Consider the following 17,692-nt stretch of genomic DNA (forward strand, 5'->3'; position numbering starts at 1 on the left):
AAACCTCCAGTGATGAAGCATCCACGATTTCTGAAGGCAAGCTGTTCCACTGGTTAATTATCCTCACTGTTAGGAAGTTTCTCCTTAATTCCAGGTTGCTTCTCTCTTTGGTCAGTTTCCAACCATTGTTTCTTGTCTTGCCCTCTGGTGCTTTGAAGAATAGTTTGATGCCCTCTTCTTTGTGGCAGCCCCTCAAATACTGTAATACTGCTATCATGTTGCCCCTATTTCTTCTTTTCTTTAGACTAGCCAAACCCAAGTCCTGCAGCCGTTCATATGTTTTAGTCTCTAGGCCTTTGATCATTTTAGTTGCTCTTCTCTGAACTTTTTCCAAGGTTTCAACATCTTTTTTGTAGTGTGGTGACCAAATGTAAAGGAAAAGATGACTTTAGCTAAAAGTGTAAAGAATGCTGCCTCATTTCCTAGCCAAAAAAGATTTATTGAGACTTTTATTCAAAAAAACTAGTGAGTTTATTAAATGAACTTTAAGCATTCCTGATATAAACTTTAAATAATTCCTATCAACAGTGAATTAAGTCAATTTACAGCTTAGTCTTTGATAAAGTTTTGAAGTATTTAATGCAGAATTAACAAGAACAGGGAAGTTCAACTGTCCCCTTCATTTCCACAGAATTAGGAATAACTGCTAGGAATTCCAAAGCCAATCTTCTATATCCCCATTAAATATACTCAGTAAACTGAAATCAAAGAATACAAAGCATCATTTACAAGTTCATATGTTGTAAACCATATCAGAATTTCCTTGGATATGACTTACACTACTATGATGTACATGACCAACAATTGATACTTATTTAACAATGCGAGCTTAGAGTACTTTGGTATATTTTAGAGCACATGAATTTATTCTTAAATTGTCATATGTATCCATGCATGACAGTGACAATAATCCTTTAAATTTATATGCAATAAACTTTTTTGATTACAATATCTACTATTCAATCTATGTTTAACTGCAAATGGGCTTTGTCTTACCTGAACGCCTTTTCTCAGCATGATGATGTAGAATCCACCGGTGGGTAATCTCAGCCTTCCTGCTCAGAAGAGACTAAGTCAGAACTTTAGCCACGCCTCCCTCTGGGAGTGTCCTCCAGTTATTGACGAGGCAAAGCATCCATGACGAAGTCTGACGCAATGGCTCCAATTAACATGACACCTGCCTAGACTGCCTTAAGGGAGGGTGTGGATTCTACATCATCATGCTGAGAAAAGGCGTTCAGGTAAGACAACGCCCATTCTCCAGCATGATGAATGTAGAATCCACCGGTGGGACATACCAAAGCCCTTCATGTCCCTATGGGGAGGGAAAGTCTAGGCTTGTGTCTCCTGAGAAGAAACTACTTGCTGTAGAACTCTCCTACCAAACGAGGCATCCGTCGCTGCAAACCTATCGATTGTGTAATGTTTCACAAAGGAAGAAGGGGAGGACCAGGTCGCTGCCCTACAAATCTCCTCGACCGATGCCTGAGTGGACCAGGCCACAGACACAGCTGTATTGCGCGTCGAGTGAGCAGTGATATGCGTAGGAACTGGAAGTGACTGAGAAAGATAGGCTTGAGCAATACATGCCCTGATCCATCTACCAATGGTCGAAGAGGATACCTTCTGACCCATGGCAGAGGGCTGAAAAGACACGAACAAGGCCTCTGATTTACGAAAGGCCGAGGTCCACTTAACATAATGACGCAGAGCCGTGCGCACATCTAACTTATGCCATTGTCTCTCTAGTCGATGTGACGGATTAGGACAAAAATCTGGAAGAACTAGGTCCTGTGACCTATGAAACCAAGTGTTAACCTTTGGAACAAATGAAGGCTCCAAACGAAGGACCACCCTATCCTCAAAAAAGGTACACAAATCACTCCGAACTGAGAGTGCAGCCAATTCCAAAATCCATCTGGCCGATGTGATAGCCACCAAGAATGCTACCTTTAAGGAAAGGAAATGAAGTGAACAAGACCTGAGGGGCTCGAATGGTGGAGAAGTCAGGGTTTGTAACACCCTAGGTAAGTCCCAAGAGGGATAACGATGGACCACAGGTTGTCTGGCGTTAACTGCCCCCTTCAGAAAAGCACTTAGAGCCGGATGATGCGATAAAGGGACCAAGTTGTCACAGGTAAGGACCATTTGCAAGGCCGCAACCTGCCTGCGGATGGTACTAGGTGATAGCCCCTTATTCATACCTTCCAAAAGATACTCCAATATGTTAGGAATGGTGACTGATAATGGCCTGACCTGCTGTTTAGTGCACCACGTGCAGAAGTTCTTCCACGTGGCGTCATAAATCCTATTAGTCGAGCAGCGTCTTTATTTATTTATTTATGAGACTTATATACCGCTTTAAGTGCAAGCACTCTCTAAGCGGTGTACACCAGTAAGCAATATTTACATTGCCCCCAACAATCTGGGTCCTCATTTTACCTACCCCAGAAGGATGGAAGGCTGAGTCAACCTTGAGCCGGTGAGATTTGAACCGCTGACCTGCTGAACACAGTCAGCTAAAGTGGCCTGCAGTACTGCACTCTAACTGCTGCGCCACCTCGCCTCTATTGAAGTCTTGAAGTTTGGATCATAGAGATCACCCTGGACGAATAGGATTGCCTAGCTAAACTTTCCCGCTCAAGTGCCAGGCGGCCAACTGGAGCCACTGTGGATCTGGATGTTGAAGATTCCCTTGGCTGAGAGCCACTCGGTCTAGGGGAATCCTCCACGGTGGCGAGAGCGATAGATCCACAAGGTCTGCAAACCACGGATGCCTTGGCCAATGTGGAGCAATTAAGATTATCTCCGCCCCTTCCTGAATCAGTCTGCAAATGGTTGCCTGTAACAACGGGAGGGGAGGAAAGGCATAAAGCAGGCTCCCCGGCCACTTGCACCGGAGGGCGTCTGTTCCCTCCGCCCCCCCTTGTCGCAAACCTGGAAAAGAACCTGGGAAGTTGGGCGTTCATCGGGGAGGCAAAAAGATCCAGATGTGGATGGCCAAACCTGGCCGAGATTTCCCTGAACAATGCCGGGTCCAGTCGCCACTTTGAGTGGTCTACTGTGACCCTGCTCAGGGAATCTTCTTGTCGATTTGCTTCCCCCGATATGTGTTACACCCTAATGGAACCCAGAGTGGACTCTGCCCACAGACCCAGCTCCAAGGCCTCCTGCATGAGTGACCAGGACCGGGTCCCTCCCTGTTTTTTTGACGTGAGCCTTGGCTGCCACATTGTCTGTCAGGATCAGGATGTGCTGTCCTGTCACTAGGGAGGAAAACCAATAGAGAGCTAAGTGTGTGGTTCTGAGTTCGAGCCAATTTATGTTGTGGATCGGGACCACTGTCCCTGGGCAAGATGAGTCTGTAGTCACTGGCGTCTGTAGTCAAGGTGAGCCTGAGAGGCTCCTTGAAAATGGTCCCCTTGGACATTGCTGATGAAGCCTACCATAGAAGAGACAACAGAGTGTGATGAGGAACCCTGACCTTGGTGGTGGATGAACTGAGGTTCCGTTTCTGGAAGTGAAAGAAGAACCATTGAAGGCTTCTAGAGTGAAGTCTGGCCCACGGAACGATCCCCATGCAAGAAACCATCTTTCCCAGGAGCTGAGACAGCTGGACCAGAGGCACTGTTCTCTCTCTCCGAACCTGGTGCACAAGCTTTCGGATGCTGACCCGACGCTCCTGTGAAAGATAAACTTTGCAAAGATCTGAATCTATGATTGCCCCTAGATGAAGAAGGCGCTTTGTGTGGCTCTTTTTGAAGTTCCCGAAGAAGCCGTGACCCTGAAGGGTATATATCGTGATTTCCAGGTCTGACTGAGCCGACTGGAAGGAATTGGACTGTACTAGGATATCGTCCAGATAGCATTGCACGCACACCGGCATCATCCTGAGGTGGGCCACCAATCCTGCCAAAACTTTTGTGAAGACCCTTGGGGCTGAAGAGAGGCCAAAGGGAAGGGCTCTGTATTGGTAATGCCGGTGCGCATAACAAAACTGAAGGAACCTGCGGTGGTCCGGAAGTATCGGAATGTGTAAGTATGCCTTTGTCAGGTCTATGGAGAAGAGAAAATCTCCTTTCCTGATGCTGGCCAGAATGGACTTTAGGGACTGCATCTTGAACCTTCTGTAGGTCAAGAAGTAATTCAGACCCTTTAAGTCCAGTATTGCCCTCCATTCCCGAGGCTTTGGGAACCACGAACAGAATGGAGTAAAATCCCTCTCCTTCCTGTTCCTGTGGTACAGGTTCTAATGCCTTGATTTCTACCAAATGGGAGATGGTCGTGGCTACTAATTTTGCCTTGGTTGCGTTTTGTGATACTGGGCACTCTATGAAACAATCTGGGGGAGGTGAATAAAACTGTACAGCGAGTCCATGTTTTATGGTCTCTCTGACCCAAGAGTCGATGGTGGTGACCTCCCAAACGTCGCTGAACAGTTCCAAGCGACCCCCTATGGGAGAGTCCTCCTTGGCATCACTTGGACCGCCTATAGGGACAGCCCCCGGAGCCCCTGAAGGGACGCTTGGACTGGAACTGGCCCTTGGCTGCAATGCTCTGGCGGTCCTGTTGGCAATCCTGCCTGGGGGGAAAGGATCGCGAACCTCTGGGCCAATCCCAGGACTGCCCGGTCCGAAAGGGCTGCCTCCACTCCCAGGAACCACTGGGATGGAAAGCCTGCCTACGAAACTCTTGCTGGGGTCGCCTATCCGACCTTTTGGATGGGTGTGCCAGGATCTTATGTTTGTCCTTGCCCTCAGTTATGTGTGGTTCGAGGACTGAACCGAATAGGTGTGTACCACTGTACTTGGACGTCGACAGACGCCACTTGGACTTTAAATCAATCCGCCACTGTTTCAGCCACAGTAGTCTGCGAGAAGCAACAGTGGCTGCAATGGATCTGGCAGAATACCTGGCCGAATGAAGAGAAGCGTCTGCCATGTACTCTGACGCTGCCACTAGTTTCCCTAGTGTCTGATGAGTCCGAACCTGATCAGGGGGAACGAGTGCCTGGAGTTCGCGGAGCCACATGATGCCCTTGCGAAAAAGGAAGATGAAGTCGCAGCCCTGATTGCCCAGGCCGAGGATTGGGGAGCTCGATGAAGAGAGAACTCAAACTTCTTGAGGGCCTCAGCCATATCCCCTGGAATAGCAGAGGTGGAAAACAAAGAAGTTAAAGGAGTGTCCACAGAAAGCAAGTCTAAGAGGGAAGCAAATGAGGAAGAAAGATTGAACAGTTTCTTCTCTGTACTATTGGGAGAAGGTAAAGTAGCCAGAGAAGACCACTGTTTCTCCACTGTAGTACAAAAGACATGTGGACAAGGAATCTGTTTCTCCTCCACAACCTGTTCAGCAAACAAAGGGTTAGACTCTTAGCTAGTGGAGGTGGAAGGTTTGTCTTCCTGTGCCAAAGTGAGGTTGGCCGTGGTACAGGCCTTCATAAGTAGAGACTTGAAAAGAGATGGGTCAAAAAGACCTGAAGTTGGCACCTGTTCAGGCGCTGCCTCCTTATCCTCTGACATGGGCATGTCGGCTATCTCTAGGTCCACTGACTCCTCCTCTCCTAACTGGGAGGAAGTCTCAGAGATGCCGGAACCGGGGACTGTTGCATTGCCACTTGAGAAGGTGGTATGGATGGAGGCAATGGAGGTTGCAAAGGTGGTTGACTTCTAGAGGATGACATAAATTGAGTAAATGCATGTTGCATAAATGCCTGGAACTGTTCTGACCACATATCCCGTTGGTCCATAGAACTAACCCCAGCCTCAGTTGGGGTATACGAGGCTTCAGGACCCTGTTGTGTAGATGAAGATGAGGAACGAGGGGGACCAACCTGTTCAGTTTCCTCCTAAGGAGACCATGCCCTAGGGGCAACATGGGAAAGCGCATATGGAGGCTCAAATGGAGAACTGTCCAACGGAACAGGGGGAACCACTTCAGCTTCACTGGACATGAGCCTTTGGGCTTTGGAGAATTCCCTCTCCAGCGCCCGATGTCTCCTCGAGGCCTCTCGCTCGGCTGCCTTGGAGGGCATCCAAATCAGCTGATCTGCGTTTTGCTTGTGCAGGGGGGATATCAGAGCCTTGTGATGACTGGGGCGAGGCACTGTCTGCCATTGCAGTCTAGATGTTCCGGGTAGGAGACATCCAGAAATGGGGGGAACCCAAACACGCAGATCTAGTTGTCAGAGAGGGAAACTGACCCACGCTCTGAACAACAACAACGGCAAAACAGCCAGACAGTTCACTAGAACTGCCTGTCAAGGCCTTGTGGCACAGTGCCAGACTAAACAGGAAACAGGTGGATTCTAAAATAAATTCCCCTTCATTCAACACACACTAATAAAGAAGGATATACAACCTGAATTTCAATGAGTAGTCAGAATAATCATGCAAGTGCAATGAGGCGATCACTGATGTGATTCTCTTAATAAGCACCAAATATCCAGAAAAGAGCAACAAGTTCTTCCTCCCAGTGAAGGCCTGACACAGCAGGCCAGAGCAACTGAGAAAAGCAGGCCCCAATAGAGCTCAGAGGAACACGAGGTCCCTACAAAAATGGCGTCCGCGCCTAATCCGTGCTCAGAATGGCGGCCGCGCCCTGAACACGCGTTCAAAATGGCGGCTGCGCCTGTTCAGTGCTTACTGATAATGGCTAACGTGCCAAAGAAAGGGGAAGAGGAAAATACAAGGTCCCTGGCAAGGAAATGGCTTTTAAAGACCTCATAATCAAAAACAGAGCCCTCTTCACCCCATTCCTTAAACCACTTGCTGTTTGGTCGCGCAGCCTCTGCTGCGATCCGAATTACTGCTTCCGAAGGGAGCCTCGTGGCTTCAACGATTGATCTCCGAGGGATTTCTGTGAGCAGCAAGCCAGCTGTCCTGCTGATCCGCGCTCCCACTGAGCAGTTCAATCGGAGCTAAAAGCCCCAAACAATAAAACGGCCTGTAGCCTGCTCCGCAGGAGCTTGTTAGGCTCATTAAGGCCTGAAAGGCCTGAAGAACTCTCTCTCCAGGCAATCTCTCAATGAATTTGTAAAGCCAAATTTTTTTCCCCAATTTGATTCCAAATATCAGTAAAGAATAAGCCACATTAATCTAGAAATCTTTGAAAAAATAAAATTCCAATTAGAAATTCAACCATCAATTAACCTAATCTAACTGAGGAGCCACAAGAATTGCGTCCTACTGAGCTGAGACTAAGTCAAAAACTGGAGGACACTCCCAGAGGGAGGTATGGCTAAAGTTCTGACAGTCTCTTCTGAGCAGGAAGGCTGAGATTACCTACCGGTAGATTCTACATTCATCATGCTGGAGAATGCCTAGTATTGAAGCCAAGACCTTCTGAATATCAAGCATATAGGCTGCCACTGACTTATTTCTGTTCTCTGACCTGAAACCATTCAAGATACAACTCTGAATTACAATGTAAGTAATATTAATGTTCAGTATGTTCCTGAATTAAACCTTCAAAACAGAAACCACAAATATTCAGTAAGATGAATTAAGTTTATTTTCAGAAAATAAATGAAATATTGTTATGCTAATTTTTATCAAGTATTTTAAGCATTAAAATCTGATTTAATTTTATAAATACAAAAAGTTATACAGCATTAACAAGTGCTTTTAGAGAGAACCAAAAATATCCATATCTAGTACATATAAATCCCAGTCCCATTTAAATTGGGCTACAGTATATTAGCAAAATATTTTGGTGGCTGACCTTCAATAGGAATTGGACTGAAAGTATTAGTCCTCGTTCAACACTATCCTTCTGGTCCATCTAACAAGATTAATTCTAGGTGAGACAGGGTTCCAGTAATGGAGCCATGGAGTTACTGCTCAATGTCAAAGCCATTATATATAATTTTCCATTTATTTGTTTGTTTGTTTCTAGTGTTTAGGCCTTCCACTTATTTGTTTGTTTGTTTGATTGATTGATTGCTTCTAGTGCTTAGGCATCATTCTAGACAATATATGGAACCTCAGCAAGGCTATTAGTTCATTAAAAATATCTAGGCCTTAGGAGAGTATCTAGCCCCCGTCAGATAATGTATTAGCTATAATATTTTCTAATCCATCCAAACTACCAACAGATCCATTCAGTAACTTTATTGTAAAATATGCTCCACCCAGTTATAATCTATTAACTTCAATAAATGGAAAATGTAGCATCTGGATTGCTAATCTATACATAAGATCATGCTAATACAGAAATATCTACAGAAATATTTACAGTTTTCCCAAGTTCATTTTACTACTAAAAGTCTTAGGGCCTGACTCTATTAAGGATAACTTTTCTCATTACAGTATCATGTTTGATAGCTAGAAAACTCTTTTGAATTCACCCACTCAATTTACCCTATTTTTGAACAAATCTCACTGCATTCCCCATATTAACTCTGTATCCCAATGTAGATCCCATTGTAAAATAGTATTAACTGGAAAAAAAACTTCATCTTACAAAATCAGTGAAGGAAAAGCTACCTGATTTTACTAAGAACCAGAAAGAATACTGCTTTACTCCCTGATTTAAGAGATAAAATCTATAGCTAGTGTATAAACCACTTGCACGTTTCCAGCTTAACTGCCATTCACCATGGCTCTAACATTACCACTTGTTCAAACTACAGTGCAAAGATTTCACACATCTGTTTTATGCAACATTCAGCAACTGATCTTTAAAGATGTACTCCATGTCCTTTTAATGTCTTCTATATTATGTTTCCATGGCAATGATATCTTGGCCTTAGCCTTAGAAATTGGAGATTATATACAAAATATGTATAAAGTCTTATGAATATGGATAATACTGGAATTTTGTACATTCTAAAAAATAAAATCTGAAACATAGTTAGCATATATATATGTATGTATGTATGTTAGCTGTTATATGCATGTTAGCATATAAATTCTTACACTCTTAACTTGAAAGAAAATATTCCTTATTGTAAAAAAATACATTTCTCCTATTTAAGAAACATGAAACTACAAAACATTATGAAATGTATAATGAAATCTCTCTGCAGCTCCAGAAACTACCTCTAACAACTACCAAAGAAGTAAAATGGAGACACCCCAAAAGTACAATATATCCACCAACTCTCCCTTTTTATGATCCTGTAATTCCTTACTTCAGGGTAGAGTTGGGGCAACTGGATGGACATCATGCAGTGTTCGCAGAAGATATTTTTTTCTTTGTGCCCTTGAAGAGAAACATCTGTTGCTACCTAGGACTGAACTCTCAACCTTCCAAATGGGAGATGAGCATTTTCAAAATATATTTACCAACAGTAAAATTCACCTGATCAACCTGCTATTATGCACACTGAGAGGGGAAGTAGAAAGAAGGAAAACCAAAGGAAAACTAAAACCAAAACTATTCCATCTGTAGAAAGGAACTTGAACATTCTGCTCTGATCTTTAATCAGAAAAAAAGTTTTAACGTTAAGTTAAATTATAGCTATTAAAGCTTCATTACATGTTTGCTTGGTGTAAACCACAATAACATTTGTTAACCATGATTTGTGAATCTACCCGTAGTGGCTGACTGCAATGTATAAATCAAGCTACTATGGTTTAAAGAACATATTATGATTTTTAAAAATCCAGAGTATAATGTTTGAGCCAAGCATTTTGTTAGTTCTTTGTCATTAACCACTAAAATGATAATTAAAATACAAAGACTTCTATATGGCAATGAAGCTTGTATCTGAATACACACACATACACGTACACACACACACACACACACACACACACACACATAGAGCATTATAATATTTTATTTCCGGTCATTTCCCTTTTTCTACACATAGGAATCACAAAAATAACTAAGAATATCTCCAGAGGTGTTAAGGAAACCTCCAGTCCTATATAAAGGCTAAAATGAGATCCCCGACATCAGATATTTTAATCTTGGTGTTGTTGTTGTTAGTTGCAAAGTCGTGTCCAACCCATCGCAACCCCATGGACAACATTCCTCCAGGCCTTCCTGTCCTTTACCATCTTCTGGAGTCCATTTAAGCTCACGCCTACTGCTTCAGTGACTCCATCCAGCCACCTCATTCTCTGTCGTCCCCTTCTTCTATTATCTTTGCCAAGAAAACCCCATGGACAGTACCAAAAGGCAAAAAGATATGATGCTGGAAGATGAGCCCCTCAGATCGGAAGGTGTCCAATATGCTACTGGGGAAGAGCAGAGAGCTAGTACTAGTAGCAACAGAAAGAGTGAAGCGACTGGGCCAAAGCCGAAAGGACATTCAGCTGTGGATGCATCTGGTGGTGAAAGGAAAGTCTGATGCTGTAAAGATCTTTTCTCCATAGGAACCTGGAATGTAAGATCCATGAATCAAGGCAAACTGGATGTGGTCAAACAAGAAATGACAAGACTGAACATTGACATCTTAGGAATCAGCGAACTAAATTGGACAGGAATGGGTGAATTTAATTCAGAGGACCATCAGGTATACTACTGCAGGCAAGAATCCCTCAGAAGAAATGGAGTAGCCTTCATAGTCAATAAAAGAGTAGGAAAAGCAATACTGGGATACAATCCCAAAATGACAGAATGATCTAAGTGCGAATCCAAGGCAAACCATTCAATATCATAGTAGTCCAAGTCTATGCCCCAACTACTGGTGCTGAAGAGGATGAAACTGACCGGTTCTATGAAGCCCTACAGCACCTTATAGAATCAACACCAAAAAATGATGCCCTTATCATCATGAGGGATTGGAATGCTAAAAGTAGGAAGCCAAAAGATAACTGGAATAACAGGCAAGTTTGGCCTTGGAGTACAAAATGAAGCAAGGCACAGGATGATAGAATTTTGTCAAGAGAACAGATGGTCATAGCAAACACTCTTTTCCAACAACCCAAGAGACAGCTTTACACATGGACATCATCAAACGTTCAACACAGAAATCAGATTGACTATGTGCTTTGCAGCCAAAGATGGAGAAGCTCTATACAGTCAGTAAAAACAAGACCAGGAGCTGACTGTGGCTCAGATCATGAGCTTCTCGTTGTAAAATTTAGGCTTAAATTGAAGAAAGTAGGGAAAAATACTAGGCCACTCAGGTATGAACTAAATCATATCCCTGATGAATATACAGTAGAGGTGACAAATAGATTTATGGAATTAGATCTGATAGACAGAGTGCCTGAAGAACTATGGACGGAGGTTTGCAACATTGTACAAGAGGCAGCAACTAAAACCATCCCAAACAAAAAGAAATGCAAGAAAGCAAAATGGTTATCTGAGGAAGCTTTGCAAACAGCTACGGAAAGAAGGGAAGCGAAAGGCAAGGGAGAAAAAGAAAGATACACCCAATTGAATGCAGAATTCCATAGAATAGCTAGAAGAGATAAGAATGCCCTCTTAAATGAACAGTGCAAAGAAATAGAAGAAAACAATAGAATAGGGAGAACCAGAGATCTCTTCAAAAAAATTGCAGATATCATGCAAAGATGGGCATGATAAAGGACCAAAATGGCAGGGACCTAACAGAGGCAGAAGAGATTAAGAAGAGGTGGCAAAAGTACACAGAAGAACTATACAAGAACGAGCTTAGCATCCCTGATAACCACGATGGGGTGGTCACTGACCTTGAGCCAGACATCCTAGAATGTGAAGTGAAATCGGCCTTAGAAAATCTGAGCAACAACAAAGCTAGTGGAGGTGACAGTATTCCAGCTGAGCTATTCAAAACCTTAAAAGACGAGGCAGTAAAAGTGCTACACTCAATTTGACAGCAAATTTGGAAAACTCAACAGTGGCCACAGGATTGGAAAAGGTCAGTTTACATTCCAATTCCAAAGAAAGGCAATGCCAAAGAATGTTCAAACTATTGCACCATTGCACTCATTTCACATGCAAGTAAATCCTACAAGCTAGACTCCAGCAGTATGTGGATCGAGAACTACCAGAAGTACAGGCAGGATTCGAAGAGGCAGAGGAACTAGAGATCAAATTGCCAAAATACGCTGGATCATGAAGAAAGCTAGGGAGTTCCAGAAAAACATCTACTTCTGCTTCATTGACTATGCAAAAGCCTTTGATTGTGTGGATCACAACAAATTGTGGCAAGTTCTTAAAGAGATGGGAGTACCAGACCATCTTATTTGTCTCTTGAGAAACCTATACGCAAGTCAAGAAGCAACAGTGAGAACTGGACACGGAATCACTGATTGGTTCAAAATTGGCAAAGGAGTCCGACAAGGCTGTATTATGTCGCCCTTCCTATTTAACTTATATGCAGAGCACATCATGAGAAAGGCAGGGCTAGACGAATCAAAAGTTGGAACTAAGATTGCCGGGAGAAATATCAACAACCTAAGATATGCAGATGATACCACTCTAATGGCAGAAAGTGAAGAAGAACTAAAGAGCCTCTTGATGCGGATGAAGAAGGAGAGTGCAAATTTGGCTTGAAACTCAACATTAAAAAAACCAAGATCATGGCATCCGGCTCTCTTAATTCCTGGCAAATAGATGGGAATGGAGGTAGTGACATATTTTATCTTCCTGGGCTCCAAGATCACCTCAGGTGGGGACTGCAGCCAAGAAATTAAAAGACACTTGCTCCTGGGGAGGAAAGCTATGGCAAATCTAGACAGCATACTAAAAAGCAGAGACATCACCCTGCCAACTAAAGTACGTATAGTCAAGGCCATGGTTTTCCCACTTGCAATGTGTGAAAGTTGGACCATAAGAAAGGCTGAGTGCCAAAGAATTGAGGCCTTTAAACTATGGTGCTGGAGAAGACTCCTGCGAGTCCCTGGACTGCAAGGCGATCAAACCGGTCAGTCCTAGAGGAGATCAACCGTGACTGCTCTTTACAAGGCCAGATTCTTTAGTTGAAACTCAAGTACTTTGGCCACCTAATGAGAAGGAAGGACTCACTGGAGAAGAGCCTAATGCTGGGAAATATTGAGGGCAACAGAAGAAGGGGATGACAGAAAGCTTTGGTGTAGGGATGTACAAAATTATCCATGCATGCAACAACTAATTCTGGGTAGTCCATGTCTGAACTGAAACACATTTTTTTCCAGACACAGGACTGACAAAGTATATTGTATATTCCATGTAAAAGTGGGAAGTCTCTTATATGGGAGAAGGTAAAGAAAGAGTACACAGCAGTATACAGCAGCTAAGGAGAAGTAACAAACTAGCAGAAGCTTGGAGAGAATATATGGATTAGTAGAATAGCTGCCAGTATCAAAATGCATGGGTACAAGCACAGAATATCTACCTGCCTTTCCATTGCCCTACCTCCCCTTAGTTACAAAAGGCAGAAAGCCCTTGGCTTTATGTATTCAGGAGTTCAGAGCAGCCGCAGGCAGACTAGTTGAGTATGCCACACATGAAACCAAGGACATGTGCTGTAGCAGCTAAAGGGAAGTAGGGAAAGTAAGATACTATGGAAAATCAGCAGGTTAATTATCCACCACTTTAACGCTTAACTAGTTTACAATTTTCTAAGTCTTTCTCTACCTTTTCTTCAAGGCCAATAATGACAAAACTTTTCGCTTTAAGTATGAGGTAATGAGAGGTTCAGAAATGAAAACATTGGTAATGAAAAAGGTGGTAAGCTAGCACACAGGCATATACAACAGGGGGAAGAAAAGTGAGATGCACCAAGCAAAACCCTAACTAAATCTGGAACATTTAAAATGTTTCAAATTTAAGTTCAGCTGACTCATACCCAACTAAAATAGTCCGGCAGAATTTGAAAGCACATAATTTGAAAGCACCATCTACTCATTCAAGTTTGTTTTTTAAAAAAGAAGTTCATTTTGGACACATTCTTATTTTACAATGTACAAAGGCCAATTGACTACCTATCCCTACTCATTTTTAACCACAAGCTCAAATTTTAAACAGTTAAAATGTTTCAACACTAAAATTAGTAACTTTTTGACTATATTACTCTAGTATTAATCTGGAAGACTATACAGTTCCTCCATATAATTCAAATCTGTGATAGAGAGCAAGCTATTATAATATTTGATAGACTATTAAATCTACTTTCATAGGAACATTACACTTGATACAATTTGACTTTTAATATATGACTATGACAAAGGTAAATTTTCATTACTTCTTCTTAGCAAATTGTTTTCAATAGAAAAAGCTAATTTTAATCTCAAGGTTTTTCTTTTTAAATTGCCAAAAAGGATTACATTGCTTTCCAAAACAAAAGCTCTCATATTACATAACCATTAAATATAAACATTGAGGAGTTCTTACCTGTAAGTCTGTCTTCAGCCATTTGGAATCAAATCTAATCTGAGCAGCCAAACAAAAGGATTCAGAAGACATTTTCTCTTTTCCAGCTAACTGTTTTGGCTGGCTTGTCAACCTATCATAATATATATGTATATATGTTTTATTAAGAATAACAGAATAATCTACTCAAGTATATTTGCACACATATTCTTCCCAGATGATGTCATGGTTTCTTAACCATTCACTACTGCAAATTACAGCAGTCCAGTAGGTATATTGTAAGCAGGGAAACAAGATCATTAGTACTCTGTTGACAAGAGATCTGTTTATATACCAGAGTCCTCCCAAAGCTGGAGTGAAAAACATCCCCTTATATTGCACCACACTAAATTTTCAGAAGCTTCTGCTACTGCTCTCATTCAGGCTTGCAATTGGTGCATGAAATAAATAATTAACAATTATGCAAGCCAACAAAAACAAACCATTCATCTCTGCTCACCCTGAAAAAGCAAGTGATGCCTGGAAGAATTAAAACCACTTTCACTAGAACTCTACCAATCCTGTATTTATTCTCCAATCTCATCATCTAATCTAATTCACTTTAATGACAAGCTGCACCTATTATTATCATGCACGTATGTATGTATGTATTATTTATTTATGCTATTTTAAGCTGCAAATCTTTTTGCTAACCAAAGCACACACATATGGCAAGGGAAGAGAAAGTGCCATCTTGGACAGCAATCTCCAACGCTGCAAAATAATAGTTCACGGTGTTTACATTTCTGGAGAACCCTTTTCATTTGTACTGTTATTTTGTTACAAAAGAATTATGGGGGGGGTGAAGAGAACCCACACCAAACTCTGGAAATATTCCGGATATTGACACAGATACTAGCCTTCAATATTCAAATAAAAAATTCTGAATCTCCCATAAAAAATTTAAACCAAAAAGGTCTCCTTAGGATGAAAGTCACGTTCATGCCTTTTCTTTGCCTCCCGCTCGCTCTTTCATATGGGATGAGTTCCTGGCCTGCATTGGGTATTTTCCAACGATGTTGCTGCCCCTGACATCCAAGGACGGCCCTTCGTCATACGCCGTCCATAAACAGATGCACCAGCCTCAGCTTCCCTTGGCAATGCAGAGGAAGGCCCGACTCCAAGGGGGGGTGGAGAAGTCCAGGCCTCTGGCCACCCGAATCCCCCTCCCCAAATCGCGGGATTGCTCCCGCACTCACTCAGCCAGACTCCGTCGAGCCTCCTATTCGCGGAAGGGACGGATAATCCCTCAGCGTCTGTCGCGGGACCGGCCAGCCCGTCCACCTCCCACCCCGCCAGCAGCTAATTCCCCACACCCACCTACCCTGGCCGAACCGGATAAAGGAGCAAGATTAACTTTTCCTGTGGACCAATCAGGAAGAGATCCGATCCCACCAATCTCCTTTGAGGAGGCGGGACACTTCGTCTTAGAGGATCATAGAGAGGGTTTGGCACAGCTGCTTCTGTTTCCTGTAGAGATCCGGTATAAAGGGTGCTGCGCAAGGAACTGAGGGGGGCTGGAAGGGAGAGAAGGGCTAAGTCCAAATTGGTGTGGGTTTTGCTTATTTTTTTCCATCCAACCTCCGCTGCAAGAGATCTATTAAACAGCCACTTTGTACTGCATTTTGTATTGCAGTAGTGATGCCGCTTAAGGCGGTTCCTCAAAATGCAGTTTATTAAGGCCTACCAAATATGGGTTGCTATGTGGACTGCTTTGCAAAAGCATGCATTTTGACTCAGGAAGTGCAATATTAATATTGCATTTTAAGCTCCGAAGTTTATATAATCCTGAAATAAAACCCAGAGATCAATACAGAATCTTACTATATGGTGATCATTTTTTTCACCCACATAAACTTGGGATAAGATATTGTGAATTTGACAACTGTTTGGATTGTATTATTAGTGATAAGTCATGAAAGTTAACACTTTTCAAGAAGTTACCACTATCTTTTTTTTTGCTGCTATTATTTGACAATTGCATTGATATAACTCAACTGATAAATTGGGTTGATTCAAATGTGTTTTTTAAATCTTGTATACTTCTTTGCATCATTGCGTATCTCCCACATATCATGTTTGCCTTCCAGTCACTGCCATAAGCCCAATTATCACCCAAACACACCTTGAGCTGTAGACTGTGTAAACAAGCTAGAGAGTCAGCTGAATATTTTAGAAGTATTTTGACATTTTTCAGCCAGTGTATGTTGACTGTATGATTGATTGTTTTTTATTGTGGGTGGGGAGTTTTCGGGGGTGGAGGGGGGCCGGAACATCCCAGTTATCGTAGGGAGAGGTAGATATGGCGGAAACCAAGGGGTGGGCCATTTTCGGGGAACAAGGACTTGCTGCATTAAAGCGATTACTTGTTCCGACCCCTTGGACTCTTCTCCAATACCTGGAGAGGGGGGTGTTCAGGACCCTGGCCACAGGTTGCTGCTTCTTAATGCCAGGTCGGTTATTAATAAAGCTCCCCTCATCCGGGACTTGATACTAGATGAGGAGGCCGACCTGGCATGTATTACTGAGACCTGGCTGGGCCAAGAGGGAGGTGTTCCTCTCTCAGGGAGGTGTTCCTCTCTCAGAGATGTGCCCAGATGGGTTTCAGATAATGCACCAACCGCGATTCCAGAGAAGGGGTGGGGGAGTGGCGATTCTTGTCCGAGAATCCTTGAGACCTCGCAGGATCCCTGCCCCAGAGGTTGTTAGGTGTGAGTCCCTTCTCTTGAGGCTGGATTCAAGGGTTCAGTCGGGCTTGTTGTTGACATACCTGCCTCCCAGCTGTGTGACAACAGCCCTGCCCGAGCTGCTGGAGGGGGTAGCCGGGTTGGCGGTGGAATTCCCCAGGCTTATGGTGCTGGGGGACTTCAATCTGCCGTCACTCGGCGAATCCTCCGGTGTGGCTCAGGAGTTCATGGCTTCCATGACAACCATGGACCTGACCCAGATAATTCAGGGTCCGACCCACAGGAGAGGACACACGCTCGACTTGGTATTCCTCTCGCAGTGGAGACGTGATTTCAATTTAAGGGATGTAGTTACTTCTCCCTTGTCATGGTCGGATCACTTCCTGTTGAGGTTAGATTTCTCGGTTCTACTCCCCCACCGCAGGGAGGCGGAACCGATTATGTGGTTCCACCCCAGGTGTTTAATGGACCCGGAGGGGTTCCAAATAGCGCTTGGGGATTTTCCTGATTCCCTCCTCCACGAACCGGCTGAGTCCTTGGTCGCTGCTTGGAATAAGGCGGCATCAGGGGCGTTAGACCGGATTACGCCTTTGCGACCTCTCCACGATTGTGGATCCCGGAGGGCACCTTGGTTTACCGAGGAGCTACGGGAGATGAAGCGTTAGAAGAGATGTCTAGAGTGACGCTGGAGGACTAGTAACTCCAAATCCGACCGGACACTTTTAAAAGCCTAT

At 43.4% G+C, this 17,692-nt stretch overlaps 1 protein-coding gene across 5 annotated transcripts in view; it reads right to left on the reverse strand.

Moving 5' to 3' along the window:
- Positions 1-15,679, reverse strand: part of HERC2 (HECT and RLD domain containing E3 ubiquitin protein ligase 2) — a 181,044-nt gene extending 165,365 nt beyond the window's left edge. For 2 of the 5 annotated variants that reach the window (XM_039319654.1, XM_039319653.1), the window contains exons 1-2: positions 15,132-15,577; positions 14,254-14,365 (exon numbers count right to left, since the gene is read on the reverse strand). In XM_039319654.1, coding sequence (XP_039175588.1) covers positions 14,254-14,325 — 72 coding nt within the window. In that variant the 5' untranslated portion in view covers positions 14,326-14,365; positions 15,132-15,577. The other 3 variants (XM_039319651.1, XM_039319649.1, XM_039319652.1) reach the window with 3 other exon arrangements.
- Between the last annotated feature and the right edge of the window lie 2,013 nt (positions 15,680-17,692).

This window comes from Crotalus tigris, unplaced genomic scaffold (genome assembly GCF_016545835.1).
Source record: "Crotalus tigris isolate CLP2741 ecotype Arizona unplaced genomic scaffold, ASM1654583v1 scf7180000023606.2106662, whole genome shotgun sequence".
NCBI lineage: Eukaryota > Metazoa > Chordata > Lepidosauria > Squamata > Viperidae > Crotalus > Crotalus tigris.